The sequence below is a fragment of the Punctularia strigosozonata genome (genome assembly GCF_000264995.1).
Source record: "Punctularia strigosozonata HHB-11173 SS5 unplaced genomic scaffold PUNSTscaffold_8, whole genome shotgun sequence".
Taxonomy (NCBI): domain Eukaryota; kingdom Fungi; phylum Basidiomycota; class Agaricomycetes; order Corticiales; family Punctulariaceae; genus Punctularia; species Punctularia strigosozonata.
In genome coordinates this window covers 708,199-716,076 of record NW_006767440.1, presented here as the reverse complement: position 1 = coordinate 716,076, position 7,878 = coordinate 708,199, and the positions used below count along the sequence as shown (strand labels likewise).

The window sequence follows — 7,878 nt, the reverse complement described above, 5'->3', positions numbered from 1 at the left end:
CCCCGATCTGCTGGCCCGTCTCACGTCCCACAGTCGGACGGTTCTGTCATACGAGCCCGAGGCAAGACGCTTTCCGTCTGGGGAAAATGCGACAGAGTTGACGTAGTCCGCGTGCCCCAGTAATGGCATTAGGATTTCCTTTCCGGTCTCCGCGTTCCATATACGGATTCCGTCGAGTGCGTGGCCCGCAGAGGCAATGCGTGCACCATTGGGAGAGAAGGAAACGGAAACAACCGGCCGGAACATGTCACTAGCCCTGATCACTTTCTGCAGTCCTACATAAACCCATTTGAGGAATACAACAAGTGAACATCGCGTAGCGATACTTACTGCCAACGAATATCTTCATTATTCGATCCACAGCCTCGCGAGTTCCTGATTGTTCCTGATCGACACAGGACAGCAGTTCCTTCAAAATACGTTCCCGGTATTGTCTGGCGCCTATCGGTAACGAGGAGAACGTGCCAAGAAGCAGTATTATACCGGTCACGCGTGCCTGCCGCAGCTCCCGTTCGAGATTGACGTTGCCGCCTGGTTGCCCTTCAAGAGATTCGAGCAGCCTAGATACGATCACCACCGTGCTTCTTTTCAGCTTGCCGAAGTCTGCACACATTCAGCATTCACCTTATTCGACGCGCATTGGAAGCTGACTGACCTGATGCTGGTAATCCAGTCAGGACGGCGCGATCTGTCTTCGATAACCCGGTATCTACGAGGTTGACTAATACGTTGCCGGCCGTATCACACAAATCTTGCATGATTTGATCCTTGGTCTTGGTAAACACCAGTCTTGCTGCATCGACATGTGACAAGGCCGCGATGAACAGACGTTCAGGCAAGGCCTCTGAGGGGGAGAACGAGCTTGCTGCGCAAAGAGCCACCACCAGGTCTGTGATGCGGCTCCTCCGCAAATCCAATACCATGGTATCATCGTTTAGCACGAGCTTCAGCGTATTAAGGAACTGCGGAACTTGATTACAACTTGCGATCGACTGCCTACCAGACTCTGCGGAAGCCGAGGATCAGCCGGACGATCCAGGTTGAAAGAAGTCCGAGCCCACCTGTGTATAATAGCGCGTCAAGGACGCCACGCTCTTTTGCTGAAAGCTGCCTCTTGACCAGATCTTCCACGATCTTTGGAGCTCTGTCACAGAACGGGCGGATAATCCGATCCATGGCTAGGTGGGCCACAGGTCGATGCCAATCGACTATGAGCAGCAGCTCCGCAAGTTTGCTCTCCCAGTATTGCTCCGTGCCTCCAGGTAACGTAGGCAATGATGCCAGAACGATCAGCAACCCCGTAATGCGCGTTGCACGGTATTCCGAATCTGTGTTGACCAGTACGACTTCCAGCCCTTTGAGTAGCGCCGATGCGTCGGCAACATCTGTAACCGTGCTTTTGCCAATGTCTACGGAAGATAAGCACACGCCATAGTGCAGTAGTAAATGAGTGACGAACCAGCCTCCATGACAGTGTCGAGCAATCTACCCGCATGAGACCATCGCGGGCCATGCATGAGGTGATGCAGGAGCTTCGCTGTTCTGGCGCGGAACAACTGTTTAAGTTCATCAAGAGCTGGCTGAAGGATGGTTGGCTGTACAGTGGATAGCTGGCCTATGGCTGTGCGCATCCAAGCTTCCTCTGCATTACGGAAGAGCCAGACGTTATCCACGTCATTCAAATCTTCAAATGCCCTAAGAACGATCAAGAAGTCGATGATCCGCCCATTCCTCTGTTCTTGCTCATCTGCAGCGGCGAAGTTGAGCGCTTCCATAGCATTCAAGAGTTCGGTCGCATCAGCATAGTCCTTTATCGACTGCTTGCCAACGCCTGAAAACGCGGTTACACATTGGACGGGTGGACAGGAGATCAGCCACTGACCGGACGAAGACTGAGTGATGAGCACATGACGGTCGTGTTCGGAGAGCTTCCCGCCGAGGACGTCCTTCACTAGCTTCTCCGTCGCCATAAAGGGATCACGTTCGACTCGCTGGCCTGCAATTATATCGTCCCAGCTTAGCTCTGGTGGCAGCCGCGCACTCCGCTTGGAGAGATTCCTGGATTCGAGCATGGTGGAAACTTCCCGATCGGGGGGAGGTTGCAGCACAGACTCGTGGATTAGCTGCCCGTCCATGATCTGACGAGGTGCTGACCGGTGAGGCCTACATCATAGGGGCGCGTCATGTTTAGCGAAGGGTGAAAGCTACGATTGTTGAGTATGACACCAACCTATAGCAAGTATGCTCGTTGTGCTTGGTCGGGTCGTAAGACAGCCGCTTGAAGGGCAGATACTCGAAGATCCTCCAAAACCACTTCATGGAATCTGTCGGCTCGAGTTGATACCAGTCGCCCCGGAAGTCTGTCATACGGAGCCCTTCGCGCAAAGCCTCGTATGTCATCCAGCGCAAAGCCGGACCGAATCGATCAAGGTTGATGTTAAGTGTGCTGCCGCCGCCACTGATTGTCTGTTTAGTTGAGGTCAAGAGCGCGTATGTCCTGCCCGACTCACATATCCGAATGGGAACCAGCGAACCAAACCTCTTTAACGTTGCCCCGGGCGTCCGAGTTCTTGTCATCGCCGGATGTACGTGGTCCAGCTCCTCCGTTTGCGTATTCCGGTAAGAACTTGACTCGGACTTCGTCAAGTGCGAGGGCGTGTCGAAAGACGCAGACATGTTTCATTCCCATGGTAGTCTCTGGAAGGCTTGGCCCACGAGCCACTCCGATCGACGAGACAGTATCCCTGTTGATGTTTTATCGACACCGCACCGAATCACGGTCGATAATGGCTCACCAGGCACCAACGAAATGAACCTTCACATTCGGTCTGCATAGTGTACGCTTGAACCGGTCACTCAGCTCCAGGGGATCAGCCTTGCCCTTGCCCTTGCCCTCACGGGACTTTACGGGCTTGGATGACTTGGACGTTCGTCCATGGTCCGGCTCATCGCGCTGGAGCACCGCCAAGGGCGGTGCCTCCGGCTCCTGCTGTCGTGGTGCTGGGTCCGGTATGACCGAAGGTTTCCGAAGTATTTTGCGCCGGAACCATGACGTTATGCTCCGATTGGCGTCAACCTTCGTGTTCACGTCGGACGTGTTCTGATTGACCTCTGGATCGCGTGGGGCAGGTGGCAACCCGGAGATGCGCCTTAACAGAGCGGTAGTCGCCATGTATAGTTCGTACGCACTGCGGTACGGTAAGGAGGGATATCAAGGACGTTTGTAGCACTTACAATTCTATTTGGCCGTTGTTTCCCTTGTGAAGTAAACCAACCTGGTTGGTCCGGCGCCCGTCAGAACACTTGTGAATCGACCGCGGAACACCGTACCATCTCTATCATTGCCGCAATGACCCGCACTTGATACGCTCCTCGCGAGAACCCTGCACGGGATCAGATTGACGCTGACGCCGTTGGTGTAGACGACGAACCGAAAAGGAAGATACGATCTCCTGGTTTGTAATTTTCCGAGAGCCATTGGTATGCATCAAGGACGATCTTCTTGAAGTTCCTGCGAAGCGAACTCATCGTTAGGATGTATGCGAAAGGTATTGGTACGACCCACCATGCGATCGCCATGTCGACGGTGTGGTCGATGGCCTGTCTCCAATACTTGAAAGTCTTAGTTTCCCTTGCGTATGTTCCGATCCCGCTGTTGTAGTACGTAAGCTGCTGGTCATCGTCCTTGATCAAGCGGCTGTAGAGCTCGACGACATTGGTGTTCTGTAGTGTATGTTTTGATGTTGAACGTCTGCACGGGGAGAGGTTCGACGTGCGCTCACCTTCTCGCTGAACTGATTGGCTGTTCCATCTATGCAAACTACGAGATTTCTAGCGTCGTGTTTGCACGCGCACGGCGGCGGGTCCTTCGGCAATTGCTGTTGCTTCGCTTTGTCTGGCCCTCTGGCAGCCGGTTCGGGTCCGGAAGACGTTGGCGCATGTGTGCCGATATTCGAACCTTCAGCATATGCACCGACCAGACTCTCGTGAGATGGAGAGACCAAGGGCGCCGTTGAGGCCGTATCGTCGTCGTTAGCGGAGGGCATCGCTCAGGACGTTCTGAGATCGGGATATTGGTGCAAGGAAGAGTAACGCCGAGCACGGGTACTTGTAGTTGGCTAAAGGTTCCGTTCCATGGAGCAAATGCGGGCAACATGTGGAACATGAGGCCGGTCGACGTGGAAGATTCTCATCAAGGTTCAATATAAACCGCACATGCATCGCGGGTTGTCGCACCAAGTGCGGGATAGAAGGCCAGAACGTCCTTAGATTGGCACCTACCAGTCCGACGAACAAACTTGACGTGCACGAATGAACATGCTCATTCATACGAGAATGGGCGAAAGAGCCCTATCAAGCGTGGCAGCTATCCAGCGAATGCGGAGGCAGGACAGGCCAAGTCCTTTTTTGCGACGAAGTTCGTGTGTCAGTGCGAGTACATAGCGATGCTCCGCGAGGTTTGTGTCTAATCGTGGTTGAGAAGAAGAACACGCAGATTAGCGCCCGTGAATGCGTTGGTGGCGTAAACCTCCTGATTCTGCCGTTATTCACCGCGTCTTCGCCGTTTCACCTTGCGCGCAGCTCTCACCTTATCTCTTGAACATTGCGGCAATGAAGCCATAGACTGCTTTCTACATCATCATGCGCCGCCTGGACATGGGATGTGGACACGCCGAGCGGATGTTCTGACGTAAATTCAGCGCTCTATCACCAGTGTTGTAGTCCCATCATGGCTTATATGCTCATATCTAAGGACCGCAGATCCATACGGAGGATATAACTCCTACACGAGTCGGATAAGAAGCTGGCGAAAACGAGGACACCTCGGAATTACTGAAATGGAACGAGGAGGGGGGTTGTTGGATCAGGTTCGTCAAGCCGCCGGCCTTTCATGCATGTAACAAGCGTTGGCTCAGACTGTTTTCCAGAAATATCAGAATCTACAAAACGACGAGGACCATCCGCCATCATAGGTGGTTCTCGGACCACGCCATAAATCTGACATCAATCATGTGGCAGTCTTGAACATTCGCAGCAGCTTCTTCTGAGGGCCTGATATGCACGTTGTGACCAGTACTAGTGCGCTCCTCTCCGACGTTTCCGCATACAAGGATATTTCATAAGCCACACGTTGCTTACTGAGTCCGCTGTTGGCTCGTACAACTTGCGTGAACTAGCCTATATTAGAAATGTGCGGACAGAGTTGCCGTCATGCTCGTCTCTGCGTTGCACGTTCCTTCTTGGCAGATTCACCGTCTAGTTATCCACTTGAGTTGTTGCATGACGCAGAGCCCACTACACCACTCAGCTCGCTCAGAAGAGTGGGAAGATACATCCATTCTCGTATTACTCGGAGAACCATAGCTATGGGATCTACCGCGATTGAGACAACCCATGTATAACAGTCGCCGGTGATAAGATACTTGAGGATACTTGAGCACATATATTTAACCTCTCCCCCGAGCTCTAATTTCGGTAAACGCTGCTCTTCGCGTCCTTCGGCGCACCGAGGAACAAGCTCGCAAAGCTGGGGCGCTCGACGACGTCCGTACGCTTGCCGCGAATGCCCCATATCCCCCAATTCGAGCGGACCATCACGCGCGGGTCGAAGTCGGCCACCTCCCAGCGCTCGCTGCCGAACGCGTTCGGTCCCGGGGTGAGCACCCAGTCGAACTCGCCCGCGACGCCCTCGGCGGTCTCGAGCGCGCGCACGTCGCGCTCGACGTCGGCCGGGCTGAACCCGGTCACGAAGATGGCGCACTTGGTCTGGAGCAGCGCGGGGAGGACGCCGCCCCATTCGGCGGGGGCGTCGACTTGGAGGGTCGGCGTGCCGTCGGGCTTTGGGGGCGCGGTGGGCGAGGGGAAGCCGAAGCCCGGGTGGAAGATGAAGAAGACGTCGGTGTAGGGGTCGTACGATTCGGCGAGCTGGGGGTGCACGTCGAGATAGGTGGATTGAAGCCCGGAGATGTAGAGCTGGGGGGTGTAGGGCACGGTGTAGGACGGGACGCCGTATTCGATGAGGGAGTCGCGCGTGCGGCGTTGACGCGGGATGGGCGCGGGCGTCGGTGGGGTGTAGACGTTCGGCGTATAGGCGGGTTTTGATGGTTGATCGTCGCTCGGGCTGGTGACAGAGGTTGACTCAGATTGGGAGGGAGAGGCAGGAGACGAGGAGTCGGCTTTGGGGTCAGCCGGGTTTTCGGTTGGAGGCGAAGTCGTGGAGTCGGTCGTGCCGGAGGTTTCGGGTGTGGCCGTCTTTAAGGGTACGGTGACCGGTTGCGGCAGCGCGACTTGTGGGCCGATGAAGTAGAGGTGAACAAGCCCGGCGGGGAAGAGAAGGCAGAGCTGTTCCCAAACATGGGGAGGCAGCGAGGACTCCTTCCGCGCCCCAAGAATGAAAATCCGCGCCTTCGGCTTGTTGATGTTCTGCTCCTCAGTTTCGGGCGTGCCTGGTGGGACGTGAAGCGTTTGCCTCAGGGCTATAAGAACACATTGTCAGTTACAAGGTTCATGTGAAGAGCCGGGGGAACTGACCTGCGAGGGAACGGCTGCCTTCGGGAGTAAGCCGCTGGTTGTTCAGCGTGAGGTAGCTGTATTGGTGAAGAACCGAGCCGATGGTGATCGGGAAGCTGAGTACTTTGCTCGCGTGTCTTCGGGACCGCTCGGTGTCCATGGAGGGAAAGCCTCGGGTGTACCAGAACGTATCCCAGTTGGCGAACGAGATCGCCGCTTCCGAGTCCTGGGGACCTAAAAAGCAAGTGCACACGCTTCAACATGGCGCAGAGCATATCGAGTCCCGAGGATATATCGCGCACCTGGGAACTCGAACTCGATCAACCTCCTCCCGCTGCGCAGGTCATGATCATCCTCGTTGACCTCCCGCAAACGCGCACAGTACTTGTCGTGCTCGCCATCTTCATGCCAATGCTCCTCGGAGCAATGCGTCGGCCAACCACAGTCCGGGCACTCGAATTCGACGTGTCGAGGCTGCGCGTGGATTGGCGCGTGCGAGTCCGCATGCTGGTTGACGCAGACGGGGCAAACGGCGAGCTTGCGGATGACCTCGCCGCGCTCGCGCACGGCGGCGAAGGGCGACTTGGAGAACGGGTGGAAGAGGTCATCCTCACTCAGCACGGGCTCCGGCTCCTTCGCCTTCTTCGCCGCGTCGTCCTGCGGCTTGCGCCGGAAAAAGTTGAAGAGCGTGCGCTGTTGCTGCTGGTGCGCGACCGGCGGGTGAACACTTGGGTGAGGATGACCGAAGAGAATTCGAGGCAGTCTACGAGGAGCAACGCGGACGCGCGCGCCGGCGACGAGTCGGGCTGAGCATCGCGGGATGGTCATCTCCCTCGAAGCTTGAGTCGGAGAAGGAGGACGGGCGCTTAGCGGAGGTGCTGCTTCGAAGGTTAGGCGCCCAAGACACGCATCACAGCGGCGTCGCGGCGGCACGTCCGCTGCGCATCATGATCTCAGAGCCTACCTAGGGAGATTAGCGCGCATATGTCCTCGGCAAGCCGCCATGGCAGGATCGCGGAGCTCGACAGACGAGGGTATGTCCAACCATCTCGTTGCTCTGATATCGACTACTTGTATGAGCGACTCACGAAGGGTCTGATACGCTAGAGACCACGCCTATATTGGTTAATGGAACAACCCCTGCGCAAACCGAAACAACGTTTGTCAAGCGCGTCGAGGCGCTATCGATGAGCCGCTCACTGCGCTGGTCGTGGTCCTGATCGTTCTTACCATCCTCTTCCTGCTCATCGCCTCGATCTTCGTCGTTTTGTTCGCGGGCGCCCAATACAAATTGCACACGGGAAAAGGAGATAGCCGAGGGGTAATCACCACTGTGTGCACGACAATAACGGCGACGGACGTACAGAC

General features: G+C 55.8%; 2 protein-coding genes across 2 annotated transcripts; both read right to left on the bottom strand.

The window, feature by feature from the left end:
• Positions 1–2,590: 2,590 nt before the first annotated feature.
• Positions 2,591–3,836, bottom strand: PUNSTDRAFT_29058 (uncharacterized protein; the record flags this gene model as incomplete). The annotated part of the gene is made up of 8 exons (XM_007384810.1): positions 2,591–2,744; positions 2,796–2,977; positions 3,077–3,188; positions 3,235–3,275; positions 3,331–3,383; positions 3,432–3,511; positions 3,566–3,723; positions 3,783–3,836. Coding segments are annotated over 8 exons (834 nt in total), but the record flags the coding sequence as incomplete, so codon positions are not given.
• Positions 3,837–5,324: 1,488 nt separating this feature from the next.
• PUNSTDRAFT_144309 (uncharacterized protein) lies at positions 5,325–7,352 on the bottom strand. Its single transcript, XM_007384809.1, has 3 exons — positions 6,813–7,352; positions 6,532–6,744; positions 5,325–6,476 (listed from the first exon to the last, which is right to left on the bottom strand). The coding sequence occupies exons 1-3, from the start codon at positions 7,336–7,338 to the stop codon at positions 5,467–5,469; spliced, it is 1,749 nt and encodes a 582-aa protein (XP_007384871.1). The 5' UTR covers positions 7,339–7,352; the 3' UTR covers positions 5,325–5,466.
• Positions 7,353–7,878: the final 526 nt, after the last annotated feature.

Coding starts and splice junctions, on each gene's coding strand:
- PUNSTDRAFT_144309 (XM_007384809.1), bottom strand. CDS start 7,338: ATGACCATCCCGCGATGCTCAGCCCGACTCGTCGCCGGCGCGCGCGTC. Junction 6,745..6,812: donor GATCGAGTTCGAGTTCCCAG/GTGCGCGATATA, acceptor CTTGCTTTTTAG/GTCCCCAGGACTCGGAAGCG. Junction 6,477..6,531: donor AGGCAGCCGTTCCCTCGCAG/GTCAGTTCCCCC, acceptor GTGTTCTTATAG/CCCTGAGGCAAACGCTTCAC.